The sequence below is a fragment of the Podarcis vaucheri genome, assembly GCF_965113315.1.
Source record: "Podarcis vaucheri genome assembly, chromosome: 1".
Classification (NCBI taxonomy): domain Eukaryota; kingdom Metazoa; phylum Chordata; class Lepidosauria; order Squamata; family Lacertidae; genus Podarcis; species Podarcis vaucheri.
The window spans coordinates 119,572,445-119,592,673 of NC_138759.1; the positions used below are offsets into that span (position 1 = coordinate 119,572,445).

At 39.6% G+C, this 20,229-nt stretch overlaps 1 protein-coding gene and 1 long non-coding RNA gene across 8 annotated transcripts in view; both read left to right on the top strand.

Moving 5' to 3' along the window:
- Positions 1-20,229, top strand: part of OLA1 (Obg like ATPase 1) — a 90,436-nt gene that overhangs the window by 63,983 nt on the left and 6,224 nt on the right. For all 7 annotated transcript variants that reach the window (XM_082203635.1, XM_082203636.1, XM_082203637.1 and 4 more), the window contains 3 exons: positions 17,385-17,525; positions 18,207-18,303; positions 20,203-20,229. The exon at positions 20,203-20,229 is cut by the window's right edge and continues 96 nt beyond it. In XM_082203635.1, the coding sequence (XP_082059761.1) occupies positions 17,385-17,525; positions 18,207-18,303; positions 20,203-20,229 (265 nt within the window). The remainder of the gene's footprint in view (positions 1-17,384; positions 17,526-18,206; positions 18,304-20,202) is intronic.
- LOC309525694 lies at positions 7,783-13,594 on the top strand. The gene is made up of 2 exons (XR_014216495.1): positions 7,783-11,532; positions 11,605-13,594. It is a non-coding gene; the product is annotated as an uncharacterized lncRNA (long non-coding RNA).

The window sequence follows — 20,229 nt, forward strand, 5'->3', positions numbered from 1 at the left end:
GACATCTGTCACCCCATTGATCGCCAGGGTTGATTCGGCTGATCTGGCTGGCTAGGTGGGTGTCCCCTTCCTCCCTCACCGCTCCATGTGCGTCCCTCCCGAAGCTGCACGCTCAGTGGAAGAGACGACCATCCCAGATAGAAGGAGTGTACCGTTCTTCGGTCAAGGGTATACGATAGCTGCGCTCCCCTGCTAGAACCTCCAAACAAGCTCGAGGTCCATTTGTAGGAGAACGTAGGGTAGTCAAGCTTCCAAGACTCCAGACACATCCAAGTAAGGCGCTGCATGTGGCAGTTTGCCATTCTTTAAAAAAAAAAAGAAAGAAAAAAGAAGATTCATCATTGTATATACATTGGATCTACTAAGAATTTTATTTACAGCAGCCAGGCTTAATGTAGAAATATTTTGGAAGTCTGTATTGCCTCACGTGCTTGAGACTTGTTTCCAAGAAATTTGGACCCTGGTCAGCTCAACATTAATTTAGAGTAAAGAGCATGTGAGCAGATACATTCAACACAATGTGGTATAGTTTTATTATATACATAATTAGAACAACATAATTATCAGTCCCTTATAACACGTAGTACTTTATGGAAAGACATAATGAAACAATTGGATACTTGCTCTGTATTAAGTGGTCTCTTTGTAATTGATCATTGTATTGGATCGAAGGCCCAACTCTTGTTATACTTTTTTGTTGTTGATGATGTATTTATATTCTGAAAATAAATAACATTTTTTAAAGTGCTGTCATGGTTTATGAAAGCTAGCTGGAATCCTAAACCATGCTTTAAGTTAGCTTGTTTCCTAAATCATAGTTAACACTAAGCACATTTGGTCTGGGTTTGCATAGAACAAGTAACCAAGCAAAAGTTTCCAATCTTTGTAACCTTGAGACACTGTCATGTTACATTAAACCATAGTTTAGTGTTATGTGGAAAGTGCACAAGGTGTTAGCCTTATGCTATACACTAGGGAATAGGCTCTGTTGAGCACAATGAAACTGAATGCAACTTGTATCTCTACCGTAACTTTAAATACATTACTGAATTGAGGAAGGTTCTTGTACAGTTCATCAGAAAGGTGTTTTAACAGACAAATAAAATAAATAAAAATCAACCATAAATTTCCATACAAAAACCAATGGTATAGGATTAGTTTTAGTGGTCCTTGTTATGCACATGTCTTGATCTTATAATAGATAAAAGAAAATATCAGTTTCATTCTGGCTACGTTTAACTAGAATGCAAACATTGATCATATTTTGCAGCCTTCCTGAATATGTGTGTTTGCATTAAAATACATTTCCTGGTTGAAGAGGATTATGAGCATCAGAGGCATAACATTACGCAGTCCGTTGCCTCCTACGTGCAAAGAAGTCCACTCTTCTGTTAATTGAAATCCTACCAGATTGTGAGTGTTGCGGTATCAGCAAGTGTCGCTTAAAGTCCCTTCTCATTTTACATTTGGGGTATGGGATCACTGCCATGCACCTTCTTCCTGTGCTGCTCAAGTAACACGGGAAGCTATATGGGAGGAGTGCAGATTGTGGCTTCTCACACTTTTAGTTGCTCCTGACAGAAATGGGAAACAATATTGGTAGTGGTTGGAGCTGCTCTGTAGCAGTTCCTATGATGCTGTTGTCACAAGAGAAAGAACCTTTAGAAGAGAGCAGTTTCATAAAGTCAGCTATCACTGTTTTCTTCTGTCTTTGATGAAGTAAAGGTAAAGGGACCCCTGACCACTAGGTCCAGTCGTGACCGACTCTGGGGTTGTGGCGCTTATCTCGTTTTATTGGCCGAGGGAGCCGGCGTACAGCTTCCGGGTCATGTGGCCAACATGACTAAGCCGCTTCCGGCGAACCAGAGGAGCGCACGGAAACCCCGTTTACCTTCCCGCCGGAGTGGTCCCTATTTATCTACTTGCACTTTGACGTGCTTTCAAACTGCTAGGTTGGCAGGAGCAGGGACCGAGCAACGGGAGCTCACCCCGTCACAGGGATTCGAACCGCGACCTTCTGATCGGCAGGTCCTAGCCTCTGTGGTTTAACCCACAGCGCCACCCGCGTCCCCTTTGGTGAAGGGGACTCTGATGAAGATGTGACCTCAAAGCAGGCGATATCATTCTGTTGGCTCTGTGGGGATGTAGTGATGCTATTTCCTAGCAATAACTATGTTTGCTAGTACACAAAGATTGGCTCTGGCCCATGGGAATTGTGAGACAATAGCCATTACTGACCAGTGGCTTGCCATTGGCTCCCCATGCTTCTCTTTGCTTTGGGGGGGGGGTGTCAAATCCTTGCCTTGGTAATATGCTTCAGGGCTGGAAATATTGAATGGTGTAGTTATTTTCCTTCAGCTTTCCAGACTATATGAAGTCTCATTGATGGACCTGGATCCATATTATACAGGTAGCTGTGTAAAGAATGATTGGGAAGGAGATCAGGCTGGTAGGAACATGTAGATGTAGCTTTAATATTAACGTTCTATCAAGATGACCAAGATGGTTTCAGCACTTCTGCAATGAGTCGTGCTGTATTCAGCACAATAGCAAATCAGTAACAATACCAGAGCCCTAGACTACTACTATAGGAATCCATTCTTGGGTATTGCACTGATAGAATCTGAAATATTGCTTGATAATTTGCATAATACATTAAATGTGTATTCAGTGCCTGAATGAGTACGTTCATTCATTTTATCACCACTTTTTTCCCCTAGGAAGGCAAAAGATGAGAACTGGCATGTGCTTGTAGTCAGGCAGCCATGTGTAATCCTGTTTTGAATCTGTTGGAATGCTATGGATGGATAAGGATGAATAATGTTGTCTGAGCTACAAATTTTCACGTTTTATTACTTTTCTAAGCATATTTATGAAAGTGTAGGTGTAATAAGTTGCTGTATTGCATCATTAAGTCTTTCATAGCAACTGTTTTATATGGCTGTATAATGCAAGAGACCATCACCTGAAACCAGGAATAAAAATATGTGATATTAGCCATCTGTGGAATTCCACCACCCCCCACCTCACCCCCTGGCAATCTTTTCATAGCCAGATGATATGTTTTTGTGTTCCGCGTGCTTGTCTCTCTCTACCTGCTACTTAGGTGGTAGCCACATATAACTGCGTGCCGGAGGTAGCCTTTTCTAAATTGAAGCACGTGGGCTGCAATTCAGCAACAGTCTTCAGTGGAAACTACACAGGGCAACAGATGTCATTAAAAACAATTGGTATTGGCAACGAGAAGCTCCCACCCAGGTGAGCATCGGGGAGGGGGGGAGTAACTTTTTGTTGTAAGATTTGCTTGCTAGTCATTACTTATCATTTGTACCAGACACAAGTAATGGCTAGTGGCAGTTAAGTCTATTAAACAGCAAATACAGTGGTACCTCCGGTTAAGTATTTAATTCGTTCTGGAGGTCCGTTCTTAACCTGAAACTGTTCTTAACCTGAAGCACCACTTTAGCTAATGGGGCCTCCTGCTGCTGCCACGCCACCAGGGCACAATTTCTGTTCTCATCCTGAAGCAAGGTTCTTAACCAGAGGTACTATTTCTGGGTTAGCCGAGTCTGTAACCTGAAGCGTCTGTAACCTGAGGTACCACTGTATAGTCATACCTCATGTTGCATCCGCTTCAGGTTATATGGTTTTGTGTTGCGTCCCATGGCAACTCAGAAATACCAGAACAGGTTGCTTTCGGGTTCACCGCTCACGCATGCACAGAAGCATTAAATTGCGCTGTGCGCAGATGTGGCACTTCGGCTTGCGTCAGTTCCATATTACTGACGGGCCTCCGGAACCGATCCTGTCGGTAACACGAGTTTCCACTGTAGTAAAGAAGCTGAATTAGTTCATTGCTTCACCTTCTATTACAGAAGATGTGCAGAGGAGAGCAACCAAGAAAGACAGAAGTTCCAAGGGTCTGGAAACCAAGCCTTATGAGGAACGGTTAAGGGAATTGGGTATGTTTAGCCTGGTGAAAAGGAGACTGAGAGGAGATGTGATAGCTATCTTCAAATATATGAAAGGGTGTCACATGGAGGATGGAGCAAACTTTCTTTCTCTTGCTTTGGAGGATAGGACCTGAACCAGTGTATTCCAAGTTATAAGAAAGGAGAGGTCAACTAAACATTAGGAAGAACTTTCTGGCAGTAAGGGCTGTTTAACAGTGGAACAGACCCTCCTTTCTTGGAGATTTTTAAGCAGAGGTTGGGTGGTCAGCTGTCATGTATGATTTAGTTGAGATTCCTGCCTTGCAGGGGATTGGACTACATGACCGTTGGGGTCCCTTCCAACCCTACACCTCTATAATAGCATATTGACATTTGAATCATTACTTCTCCCCCCAAAAAGATGGCAGCTTTATGACTCATTGACATATTTAAAAGCTTTCCTTTATACCTAGACCTAGGGGGCATGGGAGATGGTGCGGTCTCACTCTCCTGCTGCATGTGTGTGGATAATGTAGTCACATGCACGAGACTGTTTCTTCACCTTCTGATGGAAGAGAAACATGTGAATGGAATTTACTGCATTTACCTAAGAATTCCTGCTGCAAATGGGGCCTTATAGAACTATTAACTAAATTTATTATTTAATAGCAAATATTAAATTGGTTACTTCTCACTAGGTCAGCACCCTTACAAGTGGACTTGTAGATGACAAGTCTTTATAAAATAGGAGTAATACAGTTGATGCTATACTTGGGTCGTCATAAAACTTTGACGTTGCTGAAAATTTGATATTTTAAATACTGCAAGCTTAAGTTATCGGAGCACAATCCTGTTCTGTTTGTTTGTATTGGTTTTGGCTTTTCTCATCTACCGAAGGATGTGTTCAGGAGTTATGTCCATTTTGCAAGCTGGTCTCAGAAATAGGTAATTAAAACCAGAGAAGGGACAGAATAGAGCAACTGAAATAGCCAGAGCTCACTTACTTGCTATGAAAAAAAGTTTTAAGATGTTGGGGCATTATGTGTGTGTGTGTGTGTGTGTGTGTGTGTGTGTGTATATTAAAAGACAATTGGGAGTATAATATATATTTATAGCACTGTGGATAGTGTGAAATGTGCATGCATATGAAAGCTTACACCAGAACAAGCTTAGTTACTAGACAATTTTTTATTATTTTTATTTTTATTTCGACTGCGTCAGACCAACACGGCTACCTACCTGAATCGAGAACAAGGATGGTGTGATTAAATCAGTTGGCAAGTGGATTCAGGGCTAATATGCAATGCATACCTAAAATAGGAGTTTCAGTGGCACAGAATGTGGGAATGGGCACTATCCTAAGCAGGTTTTTTTTTTAGGATTAAATAAATTTATAGAGGAAAAGGCTATCCAGGGCCATTAGGTATGATTACTTAAAAATGAAAGGTCTATGTCAGAGGCAAGGCATCCTGGTTATCAAAATGCTGAGGACATACTGGCTACTTCAGTACATCTTACTATCTGTTGTGTGTGCTCGAATAGTAGACCCTTCATTTGATTCAGCAAGGCGATTCTTACAGTAGGTAACATAGAAAAGTGGTGGTAGTTTAAAAGAAAAAGCCAGGACTTGAATATAACACAATACTGAAAAGCATACCCTTTCTGAAAACACCCCCCCCCCCATTATATGGAAAGGAAGTATAGAAGTAAATACTCCATTAAGTCTTTTTTTATTTCCCCCCCCCCCCTCAAGAGAGTAAGAGATTATTGGGTCTATACATGTGAAATGCAATGAATCTATATTTTTAGTGGCCTTAAATTCTCTTATACAGTCAATACACAATTAAAAAGATTGTCTGTTATAAACTTTTGTTTGAGCTCTTTAAACTGAATGATTAGCAGAAATAATGACCCTGTCAGACTTAATCACATTAAAATGTGGTTAACATCATTTAATTTTTTCTACTTAATATGCGAAAATTTCCAGTAGATTTGCAGTGAAGGCCATTGAAATTCCATTAGAACAAGAATAAAAATTTCAGGCATCATTTATTCAGAGAAGGAATAAAGGTCTTGATTGAAAACTGCTGAATCTTTCTATTAGAGAACCTATGAATCACTACATTGAATTGCACCTTCAGTTTCTGTAATTCTGACTGTTAGGTTTGGAGGGATAGAAAGCATTTATACTGTGCTTTTATTAAGGGACAACAGAAATTTGACTAATTCTATACATAATAGAAACAAAAGGTCATTCAGTGTTTTAAAGTATTGTGTTCAGAAAATTTAGTTTTAAGTTATCTTTCATAGTTTACACTTTTATTGCCCTAATAATTGATAATTATGAGTGTTTCTAATTTATGTAATGGCCAAGAATCTTTTCCTTTAAGACATAGTTATGCAGGAGCTGTTTTCTGTGCATCCAACAATAAACCATATTTTAAGGTTACACTTTCCTCTGTCCAGTTAGCTTACACACCAGTGGACGACTGAAATGGAAGTGATTGAGCTGCACACACCAGCCTATAGCTCATGTTCAGTATGCTTTTATTATGCCACAATTATTGGCTTACATGCACATTTGACCATTGGTTGCAGTCTGCTGTTATGTGGTTTATCATGACAGCAACAAACCTTAGTGCTGCTTCTCTAGTGTGGTTGCTCAGAAACTTTTCTTTCCGTTTTCAGTTAACTATAATGTAGTGTTATCTCTGAAACCTAAACTGTGGTTATTCTTAAGTATGTTTTGTTGATAACTCATGGTCTGAAGTTGGCTTGTTCCAAGTAGCCCACAGTTAAGATTAATCGCAGCTAATTGTAGAATACAGTCATACCTCGAGTTGAAGTAGCTTCGGGTTGAGCATTTTTGGGTTGCGCTCCACAGTGACCTGGAAGTAATGGAACGCGTTACTTCCAGGTTTTGCCGCATGCGCAGATGCTCAAAATGATGTCATGCATGGAAGCAGGGACCCGCGCACGTGCAGATGCGGGTTGCGTTCGCTTCAGGATGCTTCAGGATGTTTCCTGCTTGGCAGGGGGTTGGACTCGATGGCCCTTGTGGTCTCTTCCAACTCTATGATTCTATGAATGGGGCTCCGTTCGCATCCAGATGTACCACTGCAATATGACAAGCTGTGGATAATCACTTAAGCTAAAGTTTCTGAATTCTTCATAATGATGCTGGAGAAGGGAGGGAGATGCTCACAAACACAAGGTTTGCCCAAGATTTGTTCCCAACAAAATGAGCCATCATGACATCAGAATGCAGCTGCTGTGAAGCCTAGGTAAAATGATTAAAGCTGCTCGTAGCGAGTATTGGAATCCGGACCTTTCAACGTATGTCATTTTTCACTGAATCACATATGCTCTTTTGGGGAAAGTTGCTCAAGAGGGTGGTGGCTATGCAGTTTCAGATGTACTTGGATGAAACTGATTACCTAGACCCCTTTCAGCCTGGCTTCAGGCCTGAAATCACTTTAGGCACACTGTTTTCCTTGAACTCTCAATGGATTTTGATCCCATTGACCGTGGCATCCTCCTGGACCAGCTCTGTGGTTTGGGAATTGGAGGTGCAATGGCACACTGGTTCCTCTCCTTCCACTTCTGGAGTGTGCTGCTTAGGCCCATTGCAGCTTGCATGGAGATTCTCTAGAGTTCCATCTTGTGCCCATCACTTTTTATGCATAAGAATGTGCACACATAAGAATGCATAAAAAGATGTCTGAGCACTTATTTTTACTCTTCATGTTTGTAACCATGGTTTGTTAATGTTGGTAGCTGTAAACAAACTATTTAAAAAAAAATGAAGGGAAATCTTTTTACTCTCTATATATGAAACTTTGTGTATACAGTGGTACCTCCGGTTATGAACTTAATTCATTCCGGAGGTCCGTTCTTAAGTCGAAACTGTTCTTAACATGAGGAGCGCTTTCGCTAATGGGGCCTCCTGCTGCTGCCGCCACCTCACGATTTCCGTTCTCATCCTGGGGCAAAGTTCGCAAGCCGGAGCAACTACTTCCGGGTTAGTGGAGTTTGTAACCTGAAGCATTTGTAAGGAGGGCGGTACATAACCTGAGGTTCCACTGTACTTACAAATGTCATTACATTTATAAATTTTCCTTCCAATTATCTATATGCAAGGGGAAAATTAAGTGCAACAAGGGGGAAAAACATTTGAAACGTGGATGTACTTAACAATTTGTGTTTAGGCAGACACTGTCAACACTTGCATTATGTTGAGATTTTAAAAATATTTTTTGCTGTATACTCTTCTTCATAAGCTTGAATTTCATCTAGAGCCATTCTAGTATTTTAGTAATTATACAGCAGGTTGTTGTTTTTTTGTTTTTTAAAAATGGTATATTGTTACAAAGCTATTTCAGCCTATTATGTAATTATACTGCTTGCTTGTACAGTAAGTGTATCATCAACTTCAAGACTTTCAAGCGTGTGCCTTTGCTGGTAAATTAGCAAACAAAGTTTATAATGTGCAAACTGCAAAGGTATAGGAACAGGTCATCTTTGTTTTCTTCCTTTGCAATTCAAAAAGATGTAGAATGTGTGAGCATAACTTTAGTTCATTACCTGATGAGCTGCTCTGGTACACTTTCAGTGTTCTTAAGCTTTTTATTTGTTTGTTTTTAGTGAACTGGGGATTAGTATATCTCCAGTATTGGTACCGCCACCATGTCTGCTTTGTTGCATTGAGGAGGGAAGCATGAATGGAGAATTCTAAATATGCTTCCTCCTGGAATTTATGTACTTTAAACCTAGAAGTACCGGAGGTGGGGGGCAAAATAAGGACGGATGATCCAGCCAAAAGAAATCAACAATTTGGGTGCACTATTTGCTTATACTAAAGATGGATCTTGGGAGGAGTATGTTTCCCAAATGTAATAGCTGTAGCTGACTCTTCGTCTGCAATGATACAACCCTTTCGCTGATTAATATTCTTGTAATTTCTATAATGCCAACAACATTCACGACTTCCTGTTTAAGATTCCATTGAGCCAGCGATCATGCATTCATCAGGAGCAGGCACTGAAATGGGGTAGTGGAGTGTACATCATGACAATCCACCGCGTGGATGATTTCCCGTGACCGCTTCCTAGGCTTCATGGAAATGCCATTCCCAAAGTTTAGCTACCTCAAGAAGGTGCGGAAGAGAGATAGACATATTTATGGAATTGGCTATCCATATGGAGGCTGCAGTTGACACAGGAAGTTATTTGAATGGTGGAAGGAAGGAGATCATTCTGCTCCACCATGTTGAATTAAGCTCTAGAATCTGGTGAATGTATGAACCAGCATATTCGATTGTTTAGAAATATTTATATCAAAGACTATGACTATATGGAGCAGACTTATATGGAACTAACAAGTCATAAGGATGGACAGTGAGTGGCACCCAGTGCACTTGTTTTGTTAGCACAAAGATTTACGCTTGCACAATGGAACTCACCAAACCCTCCCCCAGTCTGCTTTGGAGGGATGTGGGGACAGATTTAAGGGCCACTGGGGGAGGAGAGAGGAGAGCGTAAATCCTTCTGCTAACAGAAGAAGTTACTTAGCGTTGCTTTGGATACAATCCATTATCACTAAAGAACATGTCTATAATAACGCAGTCTTTGCCTTGCTGCCAGGGTAGCCTGTTTATGTTGCTTCTACATGAGCTTAATTGCTGACCTTCGAAGAAATACAGTGAAGGAATCCATTGGGTTGTTCAGTGGCCACCTGCTTTTCTTCTTGGGAGATTTGCTGGGTGTATACTACTAAACTTGTGTATCAACTAGAAGCTGGATTTGGCAAGTGGGCTAATGTTCAAGCCATTGCGTCTGAGACTGAGGATAGCATTATGTCGGGGTGCGGCCCATAGGGCTTTAAAAGATCCACACGCTAGATAGAATCCTAGCAGCTTATATATATTCTATCCCCAAAACAGCTCCATATTTTGTGGAATTGTCAAATCTTACACCCCCTTTCAAAAAGACAATATGGAGGCTCACTGCATCAGGGAATGGGGGAAATCCTGAATCAGAAAGGTCTATGATGAAAATTAATTATTATTTATGCTATCAAAACAGCCTGTCTATGGAAAGTAGACCTAGCTTCAGCCATGCATACACTTCTTACATCCAAGCTGGACTACTGTGAAGTACTTCACATGGGGCAGCCTTTGAAGAACACTCAGAAATACTATGATTATTTCCATTTACACACTGCTTACCTTCTGGAGTTCTCAAAATGGTTTACAATAAATAAAAATGCATAATCAGTACAACTTTTAAGATACCTTCTGAGTCTGTCCAAACACCAGTGTTTGCATATGTAAATAAGTATTAGGCAGCCATGTTGAAACCCTTTGCTTCTCATTTTCTCATGCCATTATCCCCAATGCAAACTATTTTCAGATTTCTGTTGAAATATTGAAGCAGCATAATTAAATTTAAAAATTAAATGTTTTGAAATTCTACATTTAAGGCTTCGCTCTGAAGAAGAGACAGGTTTTCAATGTTTACTTCATAACTTTGAAACTCGCACAAGTACAGAAGATTCCTAAATGGTATAATTATCTGCTTACTGTCCTTGATCCTTATAAAGCAGCAAAGACTAGAGCTTTCCAATCTTTGCTTTTTACTGTTTTGTGTGTGTTTTCATGAGATCTGCAGAAGTGCAGCAAGAAAACCCATTTTCAGTTTCTGACAGATATCTAGTAGTCATAATGTATTTTACTTCATTGTGCCTTGTTCCAAAGCCAATAGTTTCTCTTCTTTGGCGTGGTTTTGAGGATGATTTGATTTGTATAGGTGAAAATGTGTCAAAATCATTAACTGACTCTGTTCAGGAATTAAACTTTAGTTTATGGGATTGCCTTTCAGCAAATATTAGATATATCTTTCCTCCTTTTAAGGATCGTACTCTTACCTTCTGTCCTATATCTCTTCCACTCATTAAATGAATGTAAATGAGCAAAATTGCCTCTTGGGTGTCTCATGCCGCTTAGACAAGGGGACAAAAACTAAGAAATTAATTTTAAGCACTTCTAGAAATGTTGCGAAATTCTACCTTAATGGAATTTTTTGCCAGATTTCTGGTTTCTGATGGGGGTGGACATGCAAATATGTTCTGGCTCAACTCCAGAAAAAGCAGGTGAGAAAAGGCACTGTCTGATGATGTCACTAAACATGCACGGCTTCCCTGCACACTCAAGGCTTTGAGGGGATGATAGTATCACTGACTCTTCAACAAACCAGATACCTCTGTAAGTGTACAGAGTTTTGAGTGGTTCAGAACCAGTTTATTCTAGGTTTTAACTAATATTTTACAATCAAATCCCAGTGCCTCCTTTCATTTCTAAACACTTTAGGAGCACATCAGGAATCATGGTTTCCTATTTTCGTTTACTTCTGACATCTTTATTTATGATTGTGGAAGTAGGAGTTTGGAACTGGGTGTGGCTGAAAGCATTCAAGTGCTGAGCCATAAAACCTCAAAGAGCCCCATTTTGCACTGCCTTGTCCTTTTATTTCAAAGCAGCTGTGCAGGGAGGCAAAGACTGAAGCACTACAAAGAAGAATATAGCGAGAGAGTGTGTGTGTGTGTGTGTGTGTGTGTGTGTTTGTGTGTGTGTGTGTGTGTGAGAGAGAGAGAGAGAGAGAGAGAGAGAGAGAAGTTGACATTCTTTAGGTTTGAGAAGAGACCTCTTAAGTTTACATTATCTGCATTTTCCAGAACCTCTTTGATTCAAACTGCTGTATTTATCTGGAAAAGAAAATAATATACCTGTGTCTGAAGAAGTGAGTTGATTACAGAGTTGGGGTTAGCATTTTTAGATGAAGTTTGCTGACAGATTTTTTGGGTTGATGTGTGGAGCCAAAGAGCTAGAAGTTCACTTTGGCAAATGGATAGGCTCAAGTCTTGTAATCCAGGGCAAGTGATGCTTCACTGTGTAGCATACATGGAAAACGAAATGCCTTTTGCCTTCTCTCTGACCGATTGCTATGCTCTCTTTCATAGTGCAAAGAATGATGTTGGGCAATGAATCCTTTTAGTTATTATTATTAGATAATAATAATTAATTATTTAGTCATTCTTATTAGATAAACCCAGAACTGGTTTCTGGAGTAGATACGATGGAACGGAATACCTGTTTGACTATCCAGTTTTTTGCTTGTTTGACTATCCAATTGACTACACTACACTTAAGAGTGGTGATATGTTGGTGCTGTTTGATATCAACATAGCTTTGGATAAGTATCCTTTACAATGGTGGTTTTGTTGACCTAAACATAAGAGATTGCTGCTTAGAGACAGCCACCTTCCATTTTAGTTTCATTAGTTTATATTAATGTTTTGAGTATTCTGTAATGCATCTTTTAAACTATTTTTTATTTTACACTGAAAGTCACAAAAGTGAGATGTGCAAGCAAAGAAGCTGTCTTTACAGGATGATGCAGTACCCTATTTGTGTACTGAGCTAGTGGCAGGTCTGATGTCAGTCACTTCAGAGACCTTTAGACCTCCATGCTCATTTATTGCTAAAATGTACCAGCTCTGCTTCTGCATTATGAAGATCATCTGTCAACACTCTGAGATATTCTCCTTTGTTATTAAGCTTGTGATGCTCTACACACTGTCAGGTTTTTTGCCAATTATAGTTAAGGTACAATAGTGTATTCACTGGATCAAAGTCTCTCACTGGCAGTGGAGGAATGATTTGTAAGTCTTTATTCATCTGAATTGTACAATAGAATACCTGAGGAATGCAAATAATCTCTCTAAGGACTCGACAGAAAAGCCCTTAAAATGAGTGTAGCACTATTATTATTCGGAATTGGTGTTTTAGCCAAAGTAATTATTTCTTATCTTGTTCCACAGCATTCTTAGTTTTAGTTATGATGACCATTTTTAGAAAACAAAAACCCGTATTGAATTTTAGAAATATATTAAAACTGCTTTTTGCTTTTATGTTTTGTGCTTTCTTTTAGATGTGGTCACATGGTACATTATCTCAATTAGTCCAAAAACACAGCACATTGATACAAACCCAAAATAAATGCTTGCACACCTCTGCACATTATTAGGGAATTTTTTTAGTAGAATGGCAGTCTGGTAGCTTGGGATGAAATTCTGCTGCCCCACACATGTTGAACTAAGATGAAAGCTGCTCCATAGAAGTTAGTATAGACCTCTTACCATGCTGTCCTGCACCCTTAACCCCCTTGTTGGGACCTGCAGCAGCGCCATTAGTCCGTGCAAAGCTTTCTTCACATTCCCCGTGTGCACGTTCAGCAGTGAGTTCTCCCCACCGCAGCGCCACAGTGTGCAGGCAGCTGCTCAAAGAAGACTGTGCAGAGCTGCAAACAGTGTCCTGGGGGAACAACAAACTTTCTGGAAAGGAATTGTGAGACCCTCGACTTGGAATGGGCTGGCTATTGCCGTGTGCGGGGGTGTTATGAAATTACATGTGTGGGAACTTTTGCTATCCAATTATTTTATAGACCAAAGCTGTCATACCTATAAAATAAAGCTGCTGTTAAATTCTTAAAATGCCAACAATGACTCAGTAACTGTCTTTAGTGCTAAACTGTGTCCTTCCAATATTCTGGAGAGGAAGCAGCAATGCAATATAAAGAGCATTGAAAACTATGGACTGGGCATTTGCACAAGTAACGAAAGGACAGCGTTATGTAACACACGTGTGCAAACTGTTGAAGGAACTTCTGTATTCTTTGTCCACCGTACACGTAATCTCATAATTGCTCTGATCTCCTGCTGTTTTCTTTGACAAATGGGAACTGATGAACTTTGGGTTTCGTTTAATTTTGACATTTGCATGAATTATTTAAAGGTTTGTATGCCCACAGTTTCAAACTAGGTTACCAAAATAGCATAAAACCCATAGTCCAGAGCTGGAAAATGAAGAGGTCTAAAAATCTAAATAAAACTCGCTTCAGGCCTGTATGTGGCTTGCTTCTTTATATTTCAAAGTGTGCGTAACATCCACAATATTAGAACCCTCACATATCTAGTCTTAATCCTCAGACAACTACATTTAAATTACATCCGAATTGATTGTGTACTATGCTACAAGCATCCTGTGTCCACTAATGTGAATTCTGTGGGGTTCAGCAGCAACATGAGACGAACAAAGTCTTGTTTCCCACAGCTAACTGCCAACCAGGAAAATGGAGTAATGTATAATGTGCCTGGGCCTGCGGCCTACTAGTGTGAATATTTTTACCAGCTGGAAACATCGTTCCAGGCCTCTGATGTCCCTGTACCTGCGCTGGGTCCTGCTTGGCCACTAGCAGCTATTAATTTACAGGGTGCTGACTCAGTTGTCTCTGCTGCTGTCTCCGAAGGCCTTCTGTTTTCCTCTGTAGTCAACTGGCTATTCATTTTTACTAAGCTGGCCGCTGATGATCACTTGTTTTCTGGCAGGATTTGGACATTGTCCAAGGCAAACCACAAGTGGTACAAGAGGCTGTTATGCCCATTACTCTCTCCACAGCCTAGATCAGCCTTCCCAACCTAGTGCCCTAAAGGGTTGTGGGTTTTTTTTTTTTGGACACATGGGGCTAAATGGAGTTAACATCCAAAACCTATAGAGAGCACCAGATTGGCCAGTGGTAGCCTAGAAGATGGCGTGCAGAAATTGTGTTCACCACTGTATAGGCAAGTAGGTCAGGGGATAGGCTGTGCCTGAACCTAGTTTACTGTTAAGGATGGGCATGTATAGAGTTCTGCACTGGGTTGTACCTCTGGTGATCATAACGTGCTCCATTAGCAGCCTTATACGTAAGCGGTAGGGAGGTTTTCAAGTGGAAATGTGTTTGCTCACAGCTTCCTCCTGTTGGACTGGAGTGCCATCTGTTTGATACCCTAATATCTTGTCTGTGTTTATAACCAAGCGCCATTTTCACACTGACATTTTTGCTTGTGGAGGAATGTTGTGTTTCTTACCCCCATCACCAAGGTTTTAATCTATTCCACGGAACCAACTTAGCATCAATGTTACACTCAAATATTACTGCCATTTGTTTCTTTTGCCACATATGCATTATTGTACTAATACTGGTTATTGCTGTTTAATCTGGCAAGACAGTAACCATAGATAATGAAGTATTTTGTATATTGAAGTGCAGGAGGGGTTACTGGGTTGTTTTTATTTTGATTTATGTGTTTTGTGGTTTTATATTCTGATTTTATCCTGTGAACCGCCCTGAGACCTGCAGGTATAGGGTGGATAATAATAATAATAATAATAATAATAATAATAATAATAATAATAATAATAATGGGCTAGTTTAGCACATAAAGCCTAAGAGGGGAACACTCCCAAAAGCAGCCCATTGAGAACAGAATGTTCACTTGGCACAGAATACTAATTATTCTCTGAACTGCCCTAAGATGCCCGGGTATAGGGTGGTATATAAATTCAATAATTACTACTACTACTAATAATAATAATAGTAATGGTTGAGGAGGGGATTATGGTTGAAGAAGGCATGACTATAACTGGTAAGAACTCTGAACAGGAGCATTTTACACTGCAATGTTTTGTTGCAGTTTTGTTGGTAATAGCGGTAGTGGGGAGCTCAAGCAGTCTAACGTTGCCATTGTTGGTCGTTACAAAATCTGGCACATGCGCTGCTGCTACCGCAGTGACTAAGTAGAAAAAAGATGGTGGATGGTTTATTCAGAATGTTGACCAGGTGTATGGCAGCTTTGAAAAAGACAAATTCCGTGTTGGGAGTTCAGTAGGGAAAACAAAATGAAAATGAAACTGCCAGTATCCTAATGCTGTTACGCAGATCCTATGGTGCAACCACACTTCAAATATTGTGTACAGTTCTACTTTTTGCAACTCAGAAATTATATTGCAGAGTTGGAAAAGATGCAAGAAAGGGTAGCTGAAATGGTCGAGTGGCTGGAGCAGCTCTCTGGTGAGGAATTTTTTGGGGGGCTTTTTTAGTTTAGAAGAAGAGGAGAAGAAGGGCGGACATGATAGAAATGTATAAAATTGTTCATGGGTGGAGAAAGTGGACAATTTTTTCTCCCTCAAAATGCTAGAATCTGAGGTCATGCAATGAAGCTGAGGATTCAGGACAGGCGAAAGGATGTATTCCTTCATACGAAACCTGCCACAAGATAATAGCGCTGACCACCAACTTGGATGATTTTAACAGGTGATTTATGGAGGATGACATTATCGAAGGCTGCTTGCATTATTAGCGTGTACTCTCTCAGTATTATTATTATTATTTATTAAATTTGTATACTGTCCTATACTTGCAGGTCTCAGGGTGGTTCACAACATAAAATCGCAATATAAAGACACAAAATACACAATGGAAACAAGAACAAAAACCAATAATTCCCTCCTCCCCAACATATTTTAAAAAGGGCACCGGATGTCAATCGGCCATAGGCCTGGTTAAAGAGGAACGCTTATGCCTGATGCCTAAAGCTGTGTAATGAAGGCATCAGCTGAATCTCCCTGGGGAGAGCATTCCACAAATGGGGAGCCACTGCAGAGAAGGCCCATTCTCGTGTTGCCAGACCTCTTGCGGAGGAGGCACACGAAGAAGGACCTGAAGAGAATTTGCTCAAGGTCCTGGTAGGTCATATGGAGAGAGTAGAGTTGCTGGAAAGCACAAGTGGGGAGAGCGCTGTTGCCCTCCAAGTCCTTGTGGGGTTTTCTGTAGGTATCTGGCTGGCCACTGTGAGAACAAGATGCTGGACTAGACAGGCCTTTCATTTCTTCTATTACTAAATGACATTTGTAAACATATTTGGGGGTGGGAGAGGTTTAGGGGTAGTACAGTGAAAAGGATGTGCCTTGTAGAGTTAATGGAGATGTAGGCAGTACTGGGAGAAAGACCCTGAATGCATTTGTAGCCATACGATACACGTGGCAGAATATTGCTTGGTCTGTTGTCCACAGATATTTTTACAGTTCCAAATTGTAGCTGCTCTAGGCAGTTGGAAACAGTAATAAAAAGAAGGCCTGCAAGGAATTAAGGCTCTTTTTGGTGTGATTTTTTTTTTTTGTTTTTGTAACCAAATGATATTACTTAGGATGCTCCTACTTCTTTGAGTGCAAGACACAACGCTTGGAGCACACCTAAAGTGTATTTCGAATGTGCAGCTTTAATTTGAGATCCCTTCCAAACCCTAGCCAGATTTCGAGCCCGTTTAAAAATCCGTTCGTGTTCCATGTAGATTATAATGTGCGAGAATAAAAGCAGATAACAGTAAAATATTAATGGAGTACACCTGAAGCAATTGCTGCCTGTTAATGCCTTGACCTTGGAAAGCAATACACAAAAAGATGGCATCATAAAACCGTGCAATTCTTATGAATATGTATGTGCTACTTGATAATAATGAATGTGGTACAGTCATGCATGCACTACAAGATAATGTTGTGCCCTTTTTTGTCTACAGGTTGATAAAAATTAAAGAGTGGGTGGACAAGCATGACCCAGGCGCCTTGGTCATTCCTTTTAGTGGGGCCTTGGAACTCAAGTTGCAAGAAATGAGTGCTGAGGAGAAACAGAAGTATCTGGAAGAGAACATGACACAAAGGTTAATTAGCATTCATTTTCCCTACACTTTATTATCAACTATTTCCTTGCAGTAATTTAATTGCTTGCGCTGATAGAATAATAAATGACAGAGTAATTACCATTATAAAGAGGGAATCTTCTCCTTTCTTTACCATGAGACAGAGTGAAAAGATTTATTTTAAATTAAGTTTTTAACTGTCATCTGTCATCTCTGTACAGTGTTTTAATTATACCATAGGTATTAGTTATGTATATTTTTTAAAAGGAACGATCACCAAAACTCTCTGGTCATCCACAGGGAGGAGGCTGGGTTGGGGGGAGAGAGAGAATATGTCGCTGTTAGTTTCTCTGAATAACAGCAATAAATTATTTCAGTGTTTTAATTTTAGTCAAATAACAATGCTCTCGCAACTTGGGGTCCTCCAATAACGGGAGACCCGAACGCTGCCTTTCTGCATTTTGCCAAATTTATGAAGAAATCAAGCATGATTTCTATGGCTGCCATTTCAGAATAGCATCTGAGAGCTTTTATTATGCACTTATTACAATTATCAGTATGCTTAAAAGTAGAGATGAGAAGAAAGATTCAGAATCTTTCGAATGGATAGTCTCTTTCCCCCCTCCCAAAATGGAATGGTTGAGACATTTAGGTTTTTTTCTTGTGTATAAGTTGAATGGCCTTGTTTCCATTTTATTTTAGTGCTTTACCAAAGATCATTAAGGCTGGGTATGGAGCACTCCAACTAGAATACTTTTTCACTGCAGGCCCCGATGAAGTGCGCGCATGGACCATCAGGGTAAGATTCATACTTATTCATCAGCTATATCCAGTTCCACACTATTGAATTCAGATTGATATCACTGACTTTGAAGTTTGTCATGGTGGCGGTTAGCTAGTCATTACAGATGAGGTTTTTGTCCAGGATAACTTTAATTATTTGTGAGCTGCTGAACAGTGAAAGTGGAGCTGCATTGATTGAGGCAGGTAACAATTGATTCTGCCTATTACATAGTCTGAATTTCTTCATCCTGTAGAATCTGTCTACCCTCCTCCTGTGGTCAGAGATAAGACATACCAGTATTGTGCTTGCTTAATCTGTGTGACTGGGTTTGTCTGCAGTGAAATTGATGTTGCTTTTCATTTTGTATTCGCTAAGTTTGTTTGGGTTGCGGGTGGTTCTTTCCTCCTTTTGCTTTGCTCGGATTACATTTTCAGCAATAAAAGCAATATAACATGATTATACTCTGTGCGGGTACACAAATCTGCTGGGGGGGGGAATAAAGATTTGAATATTTAGGAGTAGTTTATTTTGATGGTTTTATGTGTTCATATCAAGTCTTTACATATGCCTTAAAAATGTATATTGATGTAAACTGATTACTGTCAGGGTGGCTAATTTATTCCCTGAGGACAGTAAAAGCTGAGCTGTATAATGGTTTGCTTTTTTAATGTAAATATATTTTAATATAGAGGGTAGCTCTCTTTTCAGATGCATGTTCCTACAAACTCTGTTTTTGATCTAATGAAAACATAAGTTCTTCAAGATAGTAAATGCAATATTTTGTCCATTAACATGCTTCTGCTTCAGTTTGAGTTTGCTATGTGATGGATATTATTAGTACTGTTTTTATATCTTTTTATAATAATTTGGTTTGGCCTGACTAACTCCAGTAAATTTTAAATTAAAATAATGCTGCAGATATTTAGATACTTCACAACAAGCACACTAAATCATTTTGAAAAATATAAAAGCGTATTTAGTTTGATGGTGCACTTTGACATAGCTCAGGATAATGTGTTCAAAGACACTTGCTCACAGAGTAGCAGAAATGCCTTTCCTTTGCTAGAAATCTGAAAGCTGGTTTATCTTAAGACTGATTGTAAGTATCTTTGATTTAATGTGCTGAGAGATTTAGTCAGGTAAGCATCAGTGAGTAGCCATATTAACCCAATACATCTTTTATTGTAAAAACTATGCTTTACAGTGTCAGACTCCTTAGCACTTTAACATGGTTTATTAAGCAGCCTTTAGGTCACCATTATTTCTCAAATTTCTTTCCATGCTTGTGTGTGCATAGAATAGATGCCCTTGTAGTTTAACACATGAAGCAATTATAATGCATTCTTCATAATTTAAATATATCAGGCCTATTTGCATGTAAATAGGTGGTTATGGATTGTTTCAGTTGTTACATCGCATTTTAAATATACCATTTAATGACTTTAAAATGTTAATTTTTAATATACTTTATTTCAGTGTTCTCATGCTTAGACAATGTCCATGTTTTGGATCAATGCTGTAAATAAATTGTTTTTATAGAATTTTAAGATAATCAGAATCATTTATTTTGAACTAACACCTGGGACCATATAGTTTTTAAAGTTATTTAACGTGTTTATTTCTCTTTCACTGTAAAGATCGAATTCCTGCACAGTATCCAAAATCAATATAGCAGTTGATATGCATTAGGAAGAAACAAAGCCTGCCTTTTTTAATACCAGTTTGTTTATCTCTGCTAACAGTGTCTGTCTGTGGCCCAGTGCTGAAAATTACCTATTTGGATTCCTGACGTTTTAACTGATACGTAACTAAGTTTCAGCAGATCTTGAAAGCACATTACAATAGAGAAATCTCTCTTGCACAATCAATCTTCCTAAATACAATTAATTTTCTCCTGGTTTTTCTCTTTGACAGAAAGGGACGAAGGCTCCTCAGGCTGCA